Source organism: Artemia sp. Qi Xiang Cuo, chromosome 16, assembly GCF_049724085.1.
Source record: "Artemia sp. Qi Xiang Cuo chromosome 16, ASM4972408v1, whole genome shotgun sequence".
Classification (NCBI taxonomy): domain Eukaryota; kingdom Metazoa; phylum Arthropoda; class Branchiopoda; order Anostraca; family Artemiidae; genus Artemia; species Artemia sp. Qi Xiang Cuo.
Window position 1 is genome coordinate 37,804,390 of NC_142809.1, and position 23,060 is coordinate 37,827,449.

The 23,060-nt window shown below is 35.5% G+C and overlaps 1 protein-coding gene across 1 annotated transcript; it reads right to left on the reverse strand.

The window, feature by feature from the left end:
* Positions 1-606: 606 nt before the first annotated feature.
* On the reverse strand, positions 607-17,860 carry LOC148942874 (uncharacterized). Its single transcript, XM_089102092.1, has 3 exons — positions 17,707-17,860; positions 5,379-5,552; positions 607-841 (listed from the first exon to the last, which is right to left on the reverse strand). The coding sequence occupies exons 1-3, from the start codon at positions 17,843-17,845 to the stop codon at positions 699-701; spliced, it is 456 nt and encodes a 151-aa protein (XP_088958218.1). The 5' UTR covers positions 17,846-17,860; the 3' UTR covers positions 607-698.
* Between the last annotated feature and the right edge of the window lie 5,200 nt (positions 17,861-23,060).

Sequence of the window (23,060 nt, forward strand, 5' to 3'; positions counted from 1 at the left end):
TAGGTGCTTTTTATCTGTAACTGTAAAAAATCTCCAGAAAGGAGCAATGTAAAGCAGATGAGGAAGGGCTGTGGCGTTGTAAATGGATGCTAGAATATAACGGTTGAAACGTAGTTTGCTTTTTACGATTACAGCGTAAGAAATGCTAATTTTACGCTCAACGTGAGAAATCAGCAAACGACGTGTGTGGCCTATAGATGTGCCAATTGGGAGGCCCAGGTATGTAATATGGTCTGAGGGTTTAACAAGAGAACCGTCCATATTTATAAGAGAAGTAGAGGGATTTCGCCAATTGAAAAGAATTACTTCGGATTTCTCAGGATTAATTGACAGACCGAGTTTTGAATATTCATCTTTGAGGATTTTGAAATTCTGCTCAATGCGCTGGATCGTACAGCTGAGATTCAGGATGTCATCAGCATAACAAATAAGAGACATATCGATTCTCCCACGAATGCATGAAGGAAGACACTTTGCCTGCGTTTCCAGGACACTATTATTGAACAGGGTTGGGGAAGTTTTTTTGTTTTTTTTTTTTAAATTTCCTTCCTAAGACACTGCCTGCATTTTCCTTGACAATTTGCACGCTGAACAAAAGGAACACTATCAAGTATATTAAAATTTAATATATAAGCGTCATAAGTAGAACGGTAAAATAGAACGTAGTTTCTATCATAAAAAACAATAGAAGTAAAGCTTCAAGCATCAATTAAAGTGGGGCTCTCAGAACCAATACGCTTTGCTGCAACTCCAGAGAATAAAAAAATGGCCATTCCCCATTTGGCTGTCATAAATGCCCAGACAGAAACAATCAAAGCACTATGCTCTGCAGGCATCACCGCTAAAAGAGGAATAAAAACATAAATAAAAATATGAAGAAACAAACAGATGTATCAGAAAGTCAAAATATGAGGGCTATTCAGAAACTAGGGAACGTTTTGTTATAAAACAAAAACTGGGTACAGGAAAAATATTTTATTATATACATCTGAAAGAGTGACTAAAATGCTACTTTTCTACATAGTCACCAAACAAATTAAGGCACTTATCGTAGTGATGGAGAGGCTTCGAAATTCCTTCATCATAGAAATCCGCCGCCTGCGATCTCAGCCACTCAGTGGAGCCACTGGAGCTCGTCGTTGTCAACAAAACGCTGTGTCACTGGCCAGTTCTTCATCTTCGGGAACAAGTGAAAATCACTCGGTGCTAGGTCGGGACTGTAGGGTGGATGTGGGAAAATCTCCCATTTGAATGAGTCTCACGAATCCTCTCAACAACCTCGACGAGAAGATCGTCTGTCACAATGCTCGGGCGTCCACTCCTCTCTTCATCATGCACGTTGGTTCGGCCATTTTTAAACCGGATACACCATTTTCGCACTGAACTTTCATTCATTACGTCATTGCCATACACTTCGCACAGTTGCCGATGAATTTCTATCGGTTTTTCGCTAACAAAAACCGTATTACGGACCGCACTTCACGACTGGCGGGATTTGAAATTGCAGCGCACATTTAAATTGGAATATTGGGAATAAGGGCAGTGCTGAAATGTTCTGGTTTTCACGACTGGATGCCGACTGAAGCTGTGAGCACGCGCATACCAAAACATACGTGATCGCTGCGTGTCTAGCAGTGTCAGACGGAAACGTTCCCTAGTTTCTGAATAACCCTCGTAGATATACAAAAACCTTAGGCACATATATGTCCGACACCTTTCCTCAATGGACTCTTCCTTCGGAGGGGATCTTCGGAGGAGTCTCAGAGATGGGAACCATCGTCCTACCCCTCCTGTTGGGTTTGAGGTTGTCGCTCTTCTGGACTATAACCCACTATTTTAGCCACTTAAATAAAATATTAAAACTAAAACAGAATTTATGGCAGAAATGCGTTAAAAAGGAAAGAAACATTTTTTTTATCTTGTTACCCACCATTTTTTATCTTAAATAGTTTATAAATATTCAAGAACAAATTTTATGTCTTGACTAGGGCTCGACCGATATTATCGAGTCGATATGGGGGTCGAGTCGAGTGTCATTATTGGAAAAAAATTTCGGATAATGGCCGATTTCTTTTCATTTTTATACGCAACCTAATCAGAAAATAGTGCAAGATTTTTCAGGTAATTTCTGGTAGTCCAGTCCTTGGGGGAGGAGCCATCAGTTAAATCTGAGCATGGTGGAGATAACTGCAGAAGTGAATAAAACGAAGTCAAAGTTTATGTGTTGTCAATACACACCTGGTGATTTCAAGAACGTGCAACTTCTATCAAAACAACAAAAAAGAACACAATAAACCATACATTTCTGTTTAATGAAGGTTTACTTGCGTGACTGAAAGCTCCAAGATTCAAACGATTAAAATCAGGATATCCAGTCAGGGGCGCAGCTTAGAAATTTAGCTTACATGTCCGCATTCAGCTTACACGTATACTGGATAATTTTGTCGACACATTCTTTAAATCCCTCCTCCAAACTTAAAACCCTACCTGCATCCATGTATCCAGTGTGCCTAGCAAGTAGAGATCTCACATTAATATGTAAAATTACTAAAATACAAAATTCACGTATTCGTGTAATATAAGTTTTCTTCTAAAGGGGAATTTATTGGCAAATTATATAGGTGTCGTAAGATACCGCTACATCGGTTTCAGACCCCAAAAATCCATATCGGTCAGATCATAGTCCTGACACCCTTGCGCGTGTGTCTACAGTCTTGAAAATACTGATTTTACTTGTTTCTATGAAAACATTTTAGGGGGGAGGGGGCCCACTATATTTGGTGACTAATTCTTTTTTTTTCCTTTTTTAATATTTTTTATTTTTATTTTACTCTGATAAATCGTGCAATAAACTTCCACCCTTAATGCTCATCAAACTAAATCCAATTTCTCCATTAAGAAGGTTTACGCTTTGAATGCGTTTTTCTTTGTAGATATGAAACCTTGATTTAAACATAACTGTTTGGGAACGGAGGAGTTCTAGAAGGGTAACAAATAACAAAAACAAGGTTTATTTTCACTGAAAACCAATGTGTATGCCAAATTTCAGCTCAATTGAAGCACGGGAAAGTGGTGAAACATTCATTAAACAAGATTTCATCTTTACATTTACTTTACCTATGTATATTAACTTGAATAAAAACTTATAGTAAAGTGTTCCTATGTCAATCCACAAAGTGTGGATTGTCAAATGCTGAGGATAACATCCACAGAATGTAAATCTTGGACTCCCCCCATATGTAAAACTTTTACCGTGCTAGTCTGATTCTACGAGGTATTTCGTGCAATGTTGGACAGAAAAAAGGTTCCATTTTAAAGGAATCTCTGCTTCGATTTGTTTTCTTAAAAACCTGGAAAACTTGCTATTTATTTGTATGCCATTTTTAAGGTAAAAAGCAAGAGAAAAATCCTGACTTCCTCAACATTTTATACATTTCGAATACGTCATCACTGCACATAGAAGTGTGATAGGGGGAATACTCTATTGCGATTGGGACTAAAGATTCCCTAGAAAATTGAAGTGATGGCTAAAAATGCACTTTTTATTGCTTTGCGAACCCCTCCCCTCCTAGAATGAACCCTTATTTATGCTAGATGGTATTAACTTTATTTTTTGTTAAAAGACATTTTTACTATTTTTTCTTTTTTTTTTACGTGGAAGCACTGGATGGCGTTAAACTTTTTGGCAAGTTTTTCAATGATATTTCAATCTTATAACAGTTTCTACTAGTGTCCATTTGCTATTGAAGCTTGATTGTAATTCATAGTAACGACAAACTACTTTTTTTTTCAGAACTGTAATAAAAAATAAAAAAAGCGCCAATAAGTGCTGTTTTTTTTTAATTTATGTCAAGTCATTATTCACAGAGGACAAGTCACAGAGGACAGAAAAGACGGTAGGGGGGGAAAGGGTAAAGGGGGGAAACGTAAGAGAAAACACAAAAGGAAAGAAAAGAGAGAGATGATTAGAATCAACTTTCCCTTGCACTTTGGAAAGCATTTCTGCTGCTGAAAGGAAATACGTACAGAATCTTTGACAATTTAGCATGACTAGAAAACGTACAAAATCAATACCATAATTAGTAAAAGCTGTAATGATAGAAGTTTATTTCTTGTTATTTTTCCTACCACGTCTTGTATTTTTCCTATGGCTCACTCACTCTGTATGTTTTAGATTTACTCCGACTTCTTTCCAGGAAAAAAAAAGCCAGATAGAAAGATTTAGAAGTTTATGTAAGTACTAGATGGCGTTAATTAATTTATCTCAGACATATCAACTTTAGTTTTCAGTTTTACCAGTTTCCCATCTAAAAGAAAGCCGTAGTTCGAATTTATTTACATTGGTAGTGTAACAAGAAAAGAAGAGCAAGCAAGACAATGGAACGCTAGTGCAATAAACACAAGACCAATGGATGCGAGTTTTATAACAATTTATCATTTCCCATTCCTTTCTCATATGTACGTAAATGAACACTAAAACACATTATACTCAGCACTAGAAAATGCAAACATCCTTAAGCTGTAAGAATTATTAGGCCTAGAACAGGTTTACAAGACAGCCTGGGCCAACTAAAACAAATACACATAGGAAATAGCTAGCGGCAGAATTAAATATAAACTGATTAAAGTAAAAGTAAAAAATAAAAACAGTAAACATCAAGAAGGAGGAAAAGACATTTGGATAGAAACAAAATATAGTTGGTAAATTGATAGGGTTGGCTTAAAGCTTCCATGCTACTATGGGGAAGTCCCTTGTTTAAACTTCTCCAAGGCAATATTATACAATTCATTATTCTACAGAAAGCAGACAAAAAGCTGAAGTCTTAATTCACCTCCTATGAAAAGGAACCAGCACTGGACAATCAGGTGTAAGTCTTGGGCGTGAGTGCCTCTTGTGGCAACATAAGGGAATTTAGTTGATAATAAAAAATAATAATTTTAAGAAATTTTTTAGTAGACTTGAGTTTGTTAAATGTTCTTCCAAAAAGAGCAACTGCAACAAAGGAGATACTTTAATTTTGCCAAGACAAAAAGTTGGCTGGTGTAAAAATTTCCAGTGATGTCCTTCACTTAAGCTGAAGTTCTAATTGAAGAGAAATGGAAAGTCAACTTGCCAAGCTAGATTCTAAAATTCTATCAGTAGAACTTAATGTCAAAATGAGGCTGTACAAGTTTCTGATGATAAAGTCTCTGTCCCTAATTTTTCCGTTATATGACTTAACACTTATTTTCCAATTGGCACATTCCTTTTGGAAAACCCTTGTTTTCCTTTTTTCAAGTAAAATACATAAAAAGCATGTTTTTAAGAAAGGGGAAAAATACATGGATTCTATTAACACAGACAGGTTAAGAAGATAAAGAAACAAAAAAACACTTACGAATGTGGTAATACAATCCTGTGAAAAGATACCATCCAAAGAAACCCAAACTTATTGCCATAATGAAAAATCCGACTGTTTGTAATTTTTTAAGGCCTCTGATGCTAAACCAAAATTCGATATCACCTCTTCTATCTCCAACTGCCAATAGTAGTGCAGATACAGCAACAGCAGCTTAAAAATTAAGAATAAAGTAATTTTTTGACTGCAATAATTTGCAAGGATACTACCCAGATAGCCATATTGTAGTGACTCAAGGGAAGCCCCTGTACTTTAACAGTTTTGAATAATTACATTTCCACTGGGGATTTTTTGTTGATAAAACGAAGTTCTATTAGCATTCAAAGTCATTTGATTTCTAAGAAGTTAAGCTTCAAATCTAGGGCATTTTACTTAGCCAAAATACAGGGATATACAGCAATGAAACTTCACAATAGAAGTCACAGAAGGAACTTTATTTCTAGAAAACCAATACAAGTTCCAGTTCTTGAAGATCAAGATATGTCAATCTACATTGAAAAAACGAAAACTCTACCTTGTCAAGAAAAGTTATCTACTTGTGAGGGTAGGATGTCAAGGAAATGACAACTTTGGGAATTATTTCTAAGTAAATGAAGCAATTTTGTATAAAAGGAACTTCATCTTATCTTGTGCACTTTTGATATTATTGCTCAATTAAAATGTAAGAGAGCATCAAATCCAAATTTTTGAAAAATAACCCAAATAATTGGAATTTGGTATTTGAGATAAACTTTTCCAGAATTACTTCAAAGAAATCAGGAAGAGATATGACTTTTGTTCTTTGGTTAAAAGAAAGAGAAATTTAATGGTCTACAGGAATATGACATAAAATCGTTCTGAAAGTCTTACTTTCCTTGCTGGGATAGTTTTGTTCTGGCAGGATATACAAAACAAAGGAAAACTATTCTTTCTTTTTTTTGGGGGGGGGGGGACTACTAGAAACTTAAACTTTTCAGCCCCATTTCATGATTACCATGCCCAGGAAAAAGTTTGAGTTTGAATCTCTTACCACTTTAGACCTAATGATCACTTTTCCTTAGAAAAGAAAAATGACAGCAAAAACAGTAACATTGGTCTGCAACACATTTAGGAAGTCACAAACGAATTAATTCTAAGACTAATTTGTTAAAATAGACTTTTCACCAGAAAAATTTGTAGCATACTAAGCAACAACTTCACCACCAATTCCTAGATTCAACAATTTGTAATGTAGATCACGACACATTTACCAGTACAACACAATTTACAAACTCAATCATTTTTCACAGCTTTCTGTGCAAGTTCGTCCAGCTTAGACGTTCATAGGTTAAGTGTCATAATATACTGTTACAACTATAATGTACCACTCTTTTGTTATGACAGTGTTTAGTTCAGGATAGGCCAAGCACAAGAGTGTTACTATATTTGGGAAGAGCAGTGACATCACTGGGGAGGGGGATCTTGTAAGATACCTTGTAACAAGGCATTTGACCCAGTTTTATATTCCAACGAGTTACCAATGAGTGTTACCATCATTATATTTGGAAAGAGCAGTGGCATCACTGGGGAGGGGGGATCTTGTAAGATACCTTGTAAAAAGGTATTTGTCCCAGTTTTTGGCATGTTTGCTCAACATTAAATTTTTTTTCCTTCTCTCAATTAATTTGGTAGCTCAAATATGAACATACAACTTGACATGGCTTTTAATATATTTTTTTAATACACTAGTTTCTACGCTCACAAGTGTGTCCTAGTTCCCCCTCCCCCATAACGGGCCTGGATATAGCCCTAGGCTATCAACAAAAGTATGCTTACCGTTTTTTAATTGGATTTATTTATGAAGCACATATTCATTAAAAATAAGCAAAAAAAATAAAACCCCACAAAATCAGAAAACTTTTATATGTTTTTTAGCCTACAGATAACCTGCAGCAATTGCACCCCAACCCCTCTTAATAGGATCATACATAGAAGTAGGCTATACATAAAACCTCGGAAGAAAACAATGTACCAGCAAAATTATTTTTTTTATAATACACAGAAAATTTCTATTAATCCCATTTACATGGGCATCTCCACTTTAATTTATATTTCGTCTGCAATACTATCAAAACACTGAAATAATATTGATGATAACAGCTAGAATCATTGCCACCGCTCATCAGTAATATCACATGATTTAATTTAAGGTAATCATTACTATGTGTTCTAGTACTTAACATTTTCAATTTCAAATGTAAATATTCAGTTAAAATGCTCATATAGCCCAGATCACTGGCTTCAATAGGGAGATTGAGAAGTAATTGTCATAGTAATGACCATTATATTTGGAAAGAATGTTGAATGGAGAATTGAATGGTACTACTCTTAGTAAATTTTCAATTTTCTTGATTAATTAAATGGCTGAAAGATAAACATACCACTTGATGTGCCTTTAAAGCCCTTTCTAAATATATTGCAACTCTTTCAAATACCTCCCAGTTCCACTTAAAGGAGCCAGATACAGTCTTTGGCTATACACATATTTTTGTAAATTCTGTGTTTATTTTTTCAATTGACTTTATTTCACTTTTTGAACTGATTGTTGATGAGAAATAAGCATAAAAAATAATACAAACTACTGTAACAAAAATTAGCAAAGTATATTATATAGCCTAGGTCTATATCTATTCCCATTAGAGGGAGAGGAATGCATTTGCTGGGGTATCAGTTTGTATCTTTGATGGGCATTGCAATTAGGGAAGGGGTGGGGGGTCAATTACCCCCCACCCCCACCCCCACCCCCCCATCCAAAAAAACACCAACTTGAAAGAGCAATGGCGATTCTAAAACCTACAGTCACAGAAAAGTAAACTCAAGCAAACCCAAGGTGTTTTTCTGAAGCTAAGCCAAGTGCCATTCTCCTAGCCCAAATACTTTTCAAGATAGGACAAAGGCCCCTTGGCTAAAATTGTAATGTATTTTGAAGTACCTATCTCTACCTCTCCTTTCTCTAAAGCCCATAAGCCTTTGATAACCTTTTACGATGCTTCTGCTATAAAATAAGCATTGGTAAAGAGATCCATTACTCAAGCGAGACACAAGGAAAGCATTTTGAGCCTCATACCTTTGCTCAGTCCCAACAAGGTTTTAAAGATTTGTAAATTTATTTCTTAAATCTAAAAAAAATCCTTGGCATGACTCAAGATCTGGCGGAAATAATAGAAATTGCATTTCCAAAGGCTAGAGCAATGAAAAAGAGACTAAAACCCAAAATTAAGTTAAATGTTCTCTGTAAAAATTTCGACAGGTATTGAACTAAATTTAAGATTTTTCTGTTATTTAGCTTGGTAGAAGTTAAGTGAGATAGGCAAGTATTCTGTTCAGTAAGATGTAAGATAAGTATGTTCCAGTTCATAGAATGTATTTATTTGCAATCCTGTGAAAAAGAGTCCACAATGCCCCAGTCTCCCCTACTAATATCATTCTAATGGTCGAATATACATCTCAAAGTGTATACACATAACAAATTTTCTATACATGTCTTCTTTCTTTAAATCAAGTTGATGAAATACCTGGTAAAACTAAGCAATCTGACAGCAAATTCAGGATATGGAAATTTCATTATTTATATACATTTTAGGGTATATATTTGACCATTAGGGGAAGAGAAGTAAATATTGTTGGTAATTTACTAGTTTATTAATAAAGAAAAGTGCAACACTTTTAGGAAAATATAAAGTAAGTAGGTTTTTCTGGAATTTTTCGAAGTTGTATTAAGAATTTTTTAGTATTTCCTTCTGAGGAGCCCACCATCACATTATTTCTATAACATTTAATCTAAGAACATACCCTAGGAATAAGGAACGGTTAGAGAGAAGGGTTCAGAAGGAATGATCCATCAGAAATTAACTGTTCCCCACCCCCCTCATGTGCAAACATATACCTTGAGCTGTATATTTGCACTGAATTCTCCATAAGTCACTCTTTTCTCCAAATTGATTGAACAGTTGGTCAAAATAAAGGAAAATTCATTGCACAGTCCTATATACAATTCAGTGTATATATTTAAAGATTAGAGGGGTGAGGTTAAGTTCATTTTCAATGCCAATGAAATTTATAATTTAAATTAAAAATAAATTCTGATTCTAAAGGTATCTCTATTTCTTATCTATCTCATTAGCGAGCTAATTGAAAAATTTACCATAGGCTAAACCTTTCCCTTTTTTGATTTCATTGACATTGCTTCTTTGTTGTTAAGTCTATTTGAAGATAAAGAAAAGTTTTTTTTAATTGAAAGTAAGGAGCAACATTAAAATTTAAAATGAACAGAAATTATTTCATATATGAAAGGGGCTGTCCCCACCTCAATGCCTTACTCTTTATGATAAAGCTTTTATTGTTTTAAAAATTAGAATTGTGACAAAGAGTCAAACTTTAGCAAAAAGAGCGAGGTGTAGAGGAGGGGACAGTCCCTTTCATATATGGAATAGTCACTCCTTACTTTCAATTAAAAGAAACTTGCTTTTTTTACTTAATCTATGAACGTTTTTCAACTAATGCAGGTTTGAATTTGGCTCACAGTGCATGAAAAATTAAAACAAAACTTACATATTAATTTTTGCAGGTTCATTATGTATATGAAGGGTTGCCCCCTCGTCAATACCTTGCTATTTATGCTAAAGCAATTAGCACTTTTACAAAACCTTCCTATTCTAATTAAACAGCCCGTGTTTCAGTAGCTACTCTTAAAGAATTGGAACAAACAGTCAAACTTTAGCATAAAGAGCAAGGTTTTGAGAAGGGGGCCACCCTTCATACATTACCTTAAATAGCATCTTCTAGCAACTAAGGTTGAAGAACCTGTAGATGTTGCCAGGTAACATTGCCTTGATAATCTTCATGTCAGTTCATGAGTGGATCATCACTATTTATATATATATACAGGACAGTTAAAACAGTTCATAACAACAGGACAGTTAACACAGTTTCATGCCATAGTTCATTAGTGGATCGTCATCATTTACATATATACAGGACAATTTGGTTTCCTTGTTGTGTTTCACTAGATGCATCACCGGCTGGGCGTGTTTGGGGGCTAAAAGGGGTGGGTGGCACCTAATGGACCCTGCTGGATGATACTGGTTCATCCCACTGCATATTTAATGACTTACCACTCCAATCACTGTCAACACCAATCTTGTCAACTGATCAGGCTGACACAGTAGATTAGCTGAGTGAATTCCACAGTGGAACAACGCAATTGGTGAAGAAGTTAAACTTCCCATGCTTTCTTCTAAATATTTGATGCAGTTTTATGGAATTCCTTGTGTTCTGGTGTATTCACTGTGATTGAAAATGGACTTAATGGTGTCACTGGTGACACCAGTGAATATGAAATTTAAGCTTATCATCAATGATTACCCCAAGATTACGCTCTTCCTTGGCACTCTGAATGGGCATATTGGCACCTGCAAAGCCAATCATGGGATAAGTATGGCAGGGGTTGTTTGGACTGAGATGTAGGATTTTGTATTTGCATGGGTTGAACTTGAGCATCCAGGTTGTTGCCCACAGGCAGAGGCTGTTGAGATCTTGCAGAGAAGAGCAATTTTCTGTTGAGGCTGCTGGACCAAAGAGTTTGGAATTGTCTGCATACACTTCCAAATCATTCTTGACCACCTCAGGAGCGTCATTTATGTAGAGGTTAAACATTGCTGCGCCTAGTTTGGTCTTTTGAGTACACCACTCTTAAAATGAACTGGTGTGGAGTAAATGAGGCCACCTCTTTCATCATATACAGGGACAATCTGGATTCTATCAGCTAGGAAGCTGTGGATCCACTGGGCAACATCATTGTCTATATGATATACTGACAGCTTGATCATCAGGTAGCAGTGAGATATTTTATTGGAGGCCTTAGCTTGATCCAGTAGGAACACGTCAACTGGAAAACTCTGCTCCAATAGATCAATTATAGATCCATAAGACAGTATTAGATTTGTTTTGATAGACATGTCTTTCCTGAAGCCATGCTGACCACCAAAAAGAAGGCCAGTCTTGGTCATATGCACCATGATTACATCATTGACTATCCCTTCAATAAGTTTGGCCACAGCTGAGGTCAGGTTAATGGGTTGATAGTTCTCAGGCTGGGTTATACATCCTTTCTTGAATATTGAAGTAATTATGACTGTCTGCCAATCTGTAGGTAGGCTACTAGTCAGAAGAGACAGCTTGAATAGCAAACAGAGCAGCTTGGCTACTATATCCACAAGTTCTTCAAGGAGCTTGGGATGTACACAATCTGGGCCTTTAGTTTACTCAGCCTCTTCTTAATCTCAACCATTGTGATGTAAATTTTTGGTATTGGGTGCTCAACCCCCATGGGGGCAGGGCATGGTGGCTTGTCAGTGGGGTCCACTGAGAAGTTGGATGCAAATGTTTTGTTCAGCAAATTTGCAATGTCTTCTGGATCTTCCAGCTTTTTTCCTTCAGGGTTGAGCAGGAATGGCATACTTTGTCTACTCTTATCTGAAGCAGATATGTATCTCCAGAACCTCTTTGGGTTGTCTTTTTTTTTTTTTTAATAAAAGTGGAAGTCAAAAGAAGTGTGACGATTCAGACATTCCTCAATTATCTGAGAGTCAAGATTTGGTTGACACATCCTTTCCCCTTCCTAAAACCACACTGTTCTCTCCTTTAAAATCTATCTACATCATGTCTTAGTCTAATAAGTGTCATCATGCTAATTAATTTGCTCCCTACAGATATCAAGCTTATACCTCTATTTTTACCACAGTCTTATCACCTTTCTTATAAAGAGGTTTGATCAATGTTTTGTAAAATGACAAGGTACTTCCTCTTTTTCAAAAATTTATTCATATTCTTCAGTAATTATATCAAATTTCAAAAACACTGTATTTCAAAAGCCCATTTGCCAAACTATCAGCATCAGACACTTTATTATTTTCAATCTTTTTACTACCATCTCTAACTCCTCATCACAAAACAAATCTTCCTTCACTTCCAAATTGTATAAAAAAAATCAATCTTTTCTACATGAAAGGTAAAATATACAATAACAAAAAAAAAAAAAAAAAAAAAAAAAAAAAAAAAGAGAAAAACATGAAAAATAATCAAAATTAAAACCACCACTGTGATGGACTTTCAAAGTAAAAAACAAACACTAGTAGCCAAATTTGGGAAGGCATCATAACATCTAACCATCAGGAGCACTAACATCAGGACATCAACAAAAAAAATCTGTCAGAACCACTAACTGTCATAACATCTAAAATTTTAAAACATTAGTTTTTTGGGGTTTATGGGGAGGGGGGAGGTACCAAGGTTAGGTTGTCTTTGATGTTCAATGCCAAGTTATCTCCACATATGGAATAATTTCTATTTTTTTCAAATAATGCCAGTAAATATGGTTCACCCTCTATCAAATATACCCCTCTCCCTCACAGAACACTCCTCTGTGGAAATTTCATCCAACACAAAGAGCACACCCCCCTGTCAATTTCACTCCAGACAGTTCCACCCTTGCTGAGAATCCCCCCTCCCTGTGAAATTGCTTGCAGATGATACAGCCTGAAAAATTACATATCATTTTTTGATTTGAATAAGATTTTAATCTCTAATTGGTTTCTTGATCAATCCAGAAATGCCCCCTTCCATGGAAATTATTTCTTGGAAATCAAAACATGCAGAAAATAGCCCCTAGATAATTCCTCTGAAACGTCTCCACATGAAAAATTTGGCAAAGGGGAATATTACAGTAGGGGGATTTTGTCAAATCCCCCTACTGTAATATTCCCCTGGAAAATTCATCCATCACAAATTTCCCTCCCCAAGGAAGATTCTCCCCATAGAAATCCAAGTCATCAGTCAGTAGTTGAGTGGGACGGACAGTCCCACTCAACTATGCCGATGACTCCAAGCTGTTTGGGCCTGCAAACCAACAAAGTCTGCAGCATGACCTTCATAAAATCCAAATGTGGGCACAAGACTGGCTACTCGAATTCAACACATCGAAGTGCAGTGTCCTTCACTTTGGAAGCAACAACCTCCATCACCAGTATAGCATGTCCGATCCCAATTCACTGGCTATCTTAGTACTAAAGACAAGTCCCGAAGAAAGAGATCTAGGAGTGCTGATAGATGAACAACTGAAGTTCCACGGCCACTGGCAACAAGCAGTTTTAAAAGCAAATTTAAGCCTTGGACTCCTCAAATGCACTATAACCAGCCGCTCCTGTACAGTCTTTCTAAGGCTCTATAAGGCTATAGTTAGATCCATTTGGATTTTGGTACGTGTCTCACCTCCCCTTCTTATAAGAATGACACCAGTCTAATCGAAGGAGTTCAGAGATGTGCCACAAAATGCATAGCTGGCCTACAAGATCTCCCATACAACAAGAGACTGGAACGCATGCAGCTGCCAACACTCATCTTCAGACGCCGCTGTGGTGATATGATGCTGACCTACAAGTATAACGCACAACCACATAACCCCCTCTTTACCAAACATTCAAGTCAGCACCAGACAAGAGGACACTCACATAAGCTGTCAAAACGTTTTGTTAAAACACGAGCGCGGCAACACTTCTTTTCCGAGCGTGTTGTCAACGATTGGAATAGCCTTCAAGCTGAAACGGCGACTGCACCTACGGCTGCGTCCTTCAAGTCCAGACAATGGGCAAATTTTATAACTTAAGGCTTCTTCCCATGGACTGTGTGGGGTCATTTTAGAGATAGCTTTAGGGAAAAAATGGGCAAGGGAGTGGGCCCAGTTGCCCTCCAATCTTTTTGGTCCCGTCACTTAAAAAGGGCATTAGAGCTTTTAATTTCTGATCAAATGCACCCACTCCTGAACTTCTAGAACCATTATTTCAGTATGATCAGCTCTAGGTAAAAAACAACAACAAATAAACACATGTCCATATTCTGTCTTGTGGAAAAAGTAGCAAAAATTCCATATTCTTGCAAATAAGAGCTTGAAACTTCTACAGTAGGGTTCTCTGGTATGTTGAATATGATTTTCATTAAGATTCCTTGAATTTTGGAGGGTGTCTCCCCTATTTCAAAAATCAGGCATATTTTCTCAGGCTTGTAACTTTTGGTGGGTAACACTAAATTTGATGAATCTCATTTATTTGGAATTAGCATTATAAGCTGGTTCTTTTGATGTATTTATTGATATTAAAATTTAGTTTTTAAAAGTTTGTTATTATTGAGCTCACTCCTTACTTACAGTTTGTTACCCCAAACTGTTCAGTGAAGTGCTTTTAAGAATGATATAGCCTAAGTAACAATTTTAGATTTTAAAAAGTTGTTTTCATAATTTTAGTGTTTCTTTCTGAGAAGGAGTAATTATAAACTATGACCCAGTTTTACTCACCTAGCCTAACTCAACTGCTTTCCGAGATAAATAAATCACATCAAGAATTTTACCTATTTTTTTCTATCAGATGCATGTGTTAGCCTAGAAAAGAATAGGTACTTTCCCATTATATGGGCCTTTCTAAAAAGTCAAGTTTGGTTAATGCTAATGAAATAAAATAGGATGAATATATAAAATATATAGCCCAAACAAATTTGGGCTATATATATATATGCAAATTAGGGGGGGGGGGGGTAAAGCATAGCATATATTAAATATGTAACCTAACCTGGGTACATTCCAGCCCCCCCCTAAAACCCCCAAAAAACACACGTGAATATTGTATATGCAATGAAAACCATGCTATCATTGCCTACTCTAAAGCAGTTAACACATCAAAAACAGGTTTTATCATTGTCTACTCTACAGCAGATAATCCTAGAGGCCCATATAATGGGAAAGTACCAAAGAATATTAACAAAGAAACAGTTGCAGCAAAATTCTACTTTAGCTACTTTTGGCCACCTTGGAAAGGGGTTAGGATAGGAAAATGAAACTTTCAGGGATGGGTCTACAGGCTGAACTATGTCCCAGAAAGGTATTTTGATGTACCTACCACCACTCCTTCTCCCTTTAGAGGATCCTGAAATTTGCCTACATGACAGGTCTATACCTATTGAAATTTTGACAAAACACAACACTTTACCTTAATTTTCAGTTATCAGTTTCTTTTTCTCTAGCTTTAGTTCTGAAAATGCAATTCTTGTAATTTTAAGCTATTACATTGTTTTTTTTTCAATATTTAGGAAATGTATTTGCATATCTTTAAAACCTAATAAATTGGGATTGAGCAAAGTTGTGAAGCTAAAAACAATTTTGTTGTACTTTATTTACGCAAAAGATCTATTTTGCAAGGTTTCACTTTTATAATACACAGATTTTTAAAGGTCATCAAAGGTCAGGACCCTCTAGAGGGAGGAGTGGAGGAAGGATTGGACCAAGCAACATTTTACCTTAATTTTCAGTTATCAGTTTCTTTTTCTCAGGATTTAGTTCTGAAAATGCAATTACTGTTATTTGAGTGAAATTTTAAGCCATATCAATGTTGTTTTTTATTCAAAATTTAGGAAATGAATTTGCATATCTTTAAAACCTTATAAATTGGGATTGAGCAAAGTTTTGAAGTTGAAAACAATTTTGTTGTACTTCATTTAAGCAGCAGATCTATTTTGCAAGGTTTCACTTTTATAACATACACATTTTTAAAGGCCATCAAAGGTCAAACCCTCTAGAGGGAGAAGGAGTGGAGGTAGGTACAGTATAAATTTACAACTAGTCCTGGTCATAAGGAGACATGTTAAGAAAACAATTCTTCCTTATAATATGTACAATGATCCTAGTTAACATATTATCCAAGGGGAGAACCTTTATCCTCACTTCTTTCCTCTTTTTTCTTTCTTTTCCTAAAGCAGTGTTCACAAGTATGTCTAGCTAGAATACCATGTCTAGACATGTGTCTAGCCAGAATTCAATGTCTAGGCAACAACCATTCACAAGTAAAATTTGGCACTTAGCTAGACATGCTAGACAAGGCACTTGGCTAGACATTGAGTTCTAGACTAGACATTGAGTTTTCATCATTTTTGTTTATCTTTGTAAACTGAAATTTAATTTTTGACCACATGGCTAATAAAGGAGTAAAGTTTATTTCTGATGTAAATGGGTGTTATATTTAGATTGAGGATGCAATTCTAGGTATATATTTCCACATTAGGGGGGTGGGGTATATATTCTGTGAATATTTAGTTTCTAAGAAATTAATGAATTCCTAAGAAAAACTGGAAAAACAAGGAAAGAAGAAAAGATAAAGGCTCTCCCCCTGCAAAATGTGTTAACTAGGATCATTCTGCATATTATGGAGTAAGAATTGTTTTCTTAATAAGTTTCCTTATGTCCACCTGGACTCCTAGGCTTAAAATACTGGTTAGCTAATTTAAAGATTTGTATGTATATATATATATATATATATATATATATATATATATATATATATATATGCTCGACATGCTTGTGAATGTTGCTTAACTAGTTATAGATTTAAACTGTAAGTACTTCAAAATACCTTCCCAGGACATACCTTACCCTGTAGGCTAGACCCATCCTGAAAGTTTCATTGGTACTTTTCTATTAGCTAGGCAACATACAAGACAGCCACTTGAGAAAAGCAAAGATATATATATATATATATATATATATATATATATATATATATATATATATATATATATATATATATATACTGTCAAATTAGCCATCTGTTGGTATCCTGTTGCCTAGACATTGGATTCTGGCTAGACACATGTCTAGACATGGGATTCTAGCTAGACATGCTTGTGAATGTTGCTTAACTAGTTATAGATTTAAACTGTAAGTACTTCAAAATACCTTCCCAGGACATACCCTGTAGGCTAGACCCATCCTGAAAGTTTCATTGGTACTTTTCTATTAGCTAGGCAACATACAAGACAGCCACTTGAGAAAAGCAAAGATCAAATACGCATTACCAGATGATTTTTATGAGATGCTTAATAAACAAGGGGTTTCTCACTCTAGGAACTATATTTAAACTTTAGTTTTTTGGGGTTTAAGGGGGGGGGGGAGAGGTACCTAGGTTAAGAATTTAATATAAACCTATGTTATACTTTACTCCCACCCCCTCTAATGTGTAAATAGGCCTTTGTAGCCAAAATTTGTTCATAAACTAGGCTATATTTTCATCATATTTTGTTTTATTTTATTAGCATTAACGTAACTTCACTTCTCCTGTGTTGCCTACCAAATATAACAGTATCCTTTCATTTTCCTAACCTAACCCCTTTCCAAGATAGCCAAAAGTAGAATTTTATCACAGTTGCTAATCAACTGAGGCTAGCCTGTGCCAAGCATAAAAAGTAGCCTTACCAGAAATCAAAGCCCATATTGCTGCTTCATATGCATGAAAGACAAGAAAAAATGAGAGACTGGCTGCCATTCCTGCGAGAGTACCAATTGAAGAGGCAACAATTCTCCATGTTGACCAACCATTTTGATTTTCTGCCATTGCAAGTAATACACGTACAGGGCTGCCGAATATCACATTTCAAGCTAAGTCCTTTCATTTGGTTTACTGGCCTGTCAAAAGATTTGTATGGGCCTCTAGCTGTTTAACAATTATAAAGCTACAGTCAATTCCAAGCCAGTTAACCATTGTAAAGCTAAATTGAACTCCAAGTCAATTGATGGAAGCGGGCAAAAAATATTCCTTACAGTTTCTTCGGTTATCCATTCACTTTATCCTTAAAATGCAAAATACAAACGCAGCTTTAACCATCACAAATTGTAATAAAATGTACATTGTTAAAACCTTACAACATGTTACGACACGGTAATATCTTATTTCATTTCTTTTTCTTGTTATCAAAATTTGTCCTAAATTTCACTCTTGGATTTTGGAAATTTTTTAAAATTAATTTTTGTTTGTTTTGCATTACCAAAGTTTCAAGTTTTTCAAAATTCTCTATTCCAAAAATTCTATCTGTATATTCAGATATTTATATATTTAAAAATACATTATAGTATTCCAGTGACGTTATACATTATATAAAAAAGGTTAAAACCCTTATATTGCTCTAAAGGTTCCCTTAGTCTTTTTGAACGTACAATCTTGCATGTCAAAAATGGACAAAATTGGATAATTTACAGTGATTGAATGAAACAAGAAAAAGAGATATAATAAATGTATTAGAGGTGTTCACAACTGTGATTATCCAATAATTCTTGAAATAAATCTATTTTGCAAGGTTTCACTTTTATAACACACATATTTTTAAAATTCAGCAAAGGTCAGGACCCTCTAGAGGGAGGAGTGGAGGAAGGATTGGACCAAACAACATTTTATCTTAATTTTCAGTTATCAGTTTCTTTTTCTCAAGTTTTAGTTCTGAAAATGCAATTCCTGTTATTTGAGTAAAGTTTTAAGCCATATCAATGTTGTTTTTTATTCAAAATTTAGGAAATGAATTTGCATATCTTTAAAACCTTATAAATTGGGATTGAGCAAAGTTTTGAAGTTGAAAACAATTTTGTTGTACTTCATTTAAGCAGAAGATCTAATTTGCAAGGTTTCACTTTTCTCTATTCCGTGAATACATTTTTTTTGGATGGGGTCGGGCCTTCTAGGGCCAAGAGTCAGCCCTCTTAAGTTTTGGAATAAAATATAATTAATAAGTCGTTTTTTAGGGGATGGGATTCGACCATGGAGGTCTAGGGGTCAGCTCCCGTAATTTTTGGAATAAAATATCGTTAATAAGTCTGTTTTTTTTTGGGGGGGGGGAGGATGGAGCACTGGAGGGCCAAGGGTCAGCTCCCATAATTTTGGGAATAAAATATCACTATTTTTGGGGGGGAGGGAGGGGGGTTGGGCCACTGAGGGAGGGAAGGGGTAAGCTCCCTTATGTTTGAAATAAAAAATCGTCAATAATGTTTTCTGTGTGGGAGGGGGGGGGGTCAAGTTTGTCTGATCTTTGAACTATTTTAAAAACCCTTCCATAAAAACTTTGTGTGTCCCAGGTCATAGCTCATAAAACATCTCTCCGGCCTCTGAGGGGCAGTGGCGATCCTGGAGTTTTTGTTATTTATCTGTGAACCATTTTTAACAAAATAGCTATCTTAAAATTTTTATATGAAGCTTTTACGGAAAAAAAGGAGTGGGGGTCTAGTTGCCTTCCGATCACTTTTGACTCTTTAAAAGGGCACTAGAACTTTTAATTTCCAATTGAATGACCCCCCTCCAAAATTTATGCAACCACCCCTTTCGTACGAAGTGCCTCTGAGAAAAATACTAATAATAAAACATTGAAGCCTTATGGCCTTTAGTATCGGCAATGCTATAGCGTTGCCACTCATGGGACTAAGACAGGACAGATGTATTTCAAGACACGGCCTGCATAGTACGAGTATGCTAAAAAGACTATGGACATTGCACCCTAAGTGACGCATTTTGAAGGGGCTTGCAGAGATCAATAAGCTTTACAGTTCATACTAATAATATGGGTTGTAAGCGTGCAGTTATGTGAGAAAATGACACTTGGTATTTTCACCTCATTCACAACAGGAGTAAGAAACTCAGTTTGGACTTGGTCACTTTTTGTGGGTGGAATCTAAATAGTTTCTGACTTAACAGAGAGATTAGAGAACTGTGAGCGGAGTAAGTACACTTTTTTTTTTCTGGGAATCATTTCGTGGGATCATTCCTTAGAAGAACAAAAGTGAGTAACAGCAAAATTTCGTCTAGAAATTTGTATTTGCCTTTATTTTCTACCGGGAAATAGTTGATTATGTTAAGAAACCTTATTCCTGCCAGTTTCTTCCCTTGTAGGGCATTTAAGGCTATTCTACTTCAATCTGAGACACAGTCCTCTTCATACTCCAATCTAAGCCACAGTCCTATTCATACAAAACGAATAATTTCTTGGTGCAAATAACTGATTAATAAAAGCCGAGATTGGAAGTTCTACGGACAAAGAAAATCACGTATGAGCCTTGCAGTGATTTTGCCTCGGAGAGGAGAGACATTTGTATTGCTTTTCTTGATTCATTGTATATTTCAAGTTCACTTAGCACTATTTTGCTTGTGCTGGGGCAATCTTACAGAAGTGAGGCTTTTTTATGCCTCGCTAGACGTAACGGTCAATGTGTTCTTTTTCACTCAATTTGCAAACACTTTTGAAGCTTCAATAACTAAGAACAGGCCTATCTTTTTCCGGAGTTGATTTGAAGGAAGAAAACTATTTCATCAAATTGTTGTGTTATAACATGAACTCTATTGCCACCAGATATAGTGAATTTAATCGATTGTTGTCAGGTGAACTGGCTACTACCAATTTTAGCAATGGGGACCCCTGCCCTAATCTCTCATTCTAAGCTACCCCATATCAGAAGCTAGAAAGACCGACTAGAATACTTATAAGGAGGGGAATATCCTGCGGAGTCTTAGAGAGGAAGAATTAGGTTTTATCGGTTACATTTATCAGTTCTAAATATACAAACGACAATATGAATTTACTGAAGGGTTTAAGACAAAACATCAACAAGTAATAAGTAAATAAAGGTTTTTGATATTTTGCTTTCAAAAGCAAATTTTAACACCTGAACGACAAATTTGATACTTTGAGGTCACTTCTATGGACCATAAAAAGGTACCCAGATTGCTTCACAGTTAGTTTAACAGTGGGAATTATTCCTGCATTCTTCTCTGATTTCCTTTTCGACCGAATGCTTTTCTCGGGCACCGTTGATAGAGTTCTTTTTTGATTATTTATACTATTTAAGAAGAATATATGTTTACATGTTTAAGCCCTTACTGTTCCATGTAACAGTTGCATGAATAAATCTTTATTTTGCTATTGATATCTTTTTAACAACACAAGCAAAATAATGGGTTAAAAGAATGAACAAGTGTCGTAATCCATCTCGAAAGCGGTAAATATGGCGTTTGAAAATTCTGTTCACGTGTCTCTGAGTTTTGAAAAAATACCGAAACTCTTGAAAAAAATCACTTCCCACGTTTCTGAGTTTGGAAAAATCCCCTTCACTTGTCTTCGTCTTTTTGAAAAATCCTGTGCATGTGTCTCTGGCTTCAGAAAAATTCCGTTAACCTGACTCGGACTTTTGAAAAATCCCGTCCATTTGTTTCTGACTTTTGAAAAAAGTCTGTTTACTTGTTTCCATGTTAAAATAAACCGTTTTGCATGATTTTGACTTTGGAAAAATCCGATCCATATGCTGTTAATGGTACACGAAAAGATATATAGCCATTGAGCCTGAAAATCCCTGAGGAACCAACATGTGTTCATCTCAAACGGGTACCTGGCGTAAAGTTAATATGTTTTTCAGGGATTATGAGTTAGTTGTAAACTTCAGTGTGAGAAAGAATAGAAAAATGAATATTAATCCCCTCCCCTAAGAAAGTGTGTTTGCGAGATAAAGTTATCGTGACATTGAATGCTCATAAAGGTAAATACTTGAACTATAAATAAGCACTAATAGAGCCCTTATTGGAAATGTATGTGTGCATTGTCATGAAAATGAGAAATTAAATTTCTTTGAAGTATTGAAATAATTCAAATGATATTATGGTGGATATTCAAGAGTAACATCTCCAGAGAAACTATTGCTAGCGGGTAATGCAAATCTAAAACTAATAGTTGACAGTGCGAGAAAGCTTCTTGCTTATGATTCTGGTAGTATTTTTCCAATTGATAAATCGTTTCATCATCTTTCTGGTATTAGAATCCAAAGAAAAGGCAAAAAGAAGAAACTCATACTGCTGCTGTAGGAATGTCATAAGCCATATTTTATCTACATGTCAGATGTGTAACCTATGTAAAAATTGTGTAATAATAGACAATGAAACCTCAAGTAAAATAAAAAGAACACTGACAGATAATAACCCTAATGAACATAAAGACAAATTGATGAAAAGTAAAGTGTCTGCGAACATTAAAAGTGGTATCGATGGTATAGCCACAGACACACTCATTGAATTCAATAATAGCAGTTACGAAACAGTTAATTAGCTTTTAGATGAAACTGCCATAAGAATTGTGTACGACTCAAAGTTGAATAATGAGTATTGTACGGGTTACAAAGTAAGAGAAGAAAATATCTCCCCTGTCAAGAAAGAACATGACGAATTATTTCATGGAATGGATTCTAAACATCTAAAGTTAATCAATGATATTAATATGATGTTATGATGTATATAATGTTGCTTCATTAAAATATTTCTTTGCACTATGTTGCTATGATTCCATTATTGTGCCATTATTAGACCTCTCAGAATATTCCGATTTTAAGACCGTTGAAATGCACTGAAACAAGACAAATGCCGTGAGGAATACCCTATCTCTAAATGCAGTGCCGTCGGAACTTCCACAATCTCTCAATAAATTATGTCAGTATGCCCCCTATTTCCTTATGTGACATGTCTGTAAGTCCCCTATATTCCATTGCAATGTGTTGAGGTGCTCCCTATGCGTCAATGGTATGTCGAGAGGATTCCACTATGTGCCTATACATTGCGGTTAAAAGACAAGCTCTTAATAAAATTAAATTCTAAATCTTGTCCTAACACAAACTCAAAAAGGAAAAGAAAATCTGATATTGAAATTGTAAAAAATGAAACATTAAAATAAAAAAAACTGATACATTAAAATTGAAAAAAATGAAACACTAAAACTGAAAAAAAATTAAACACTAAATTTGCAAAAACAAAA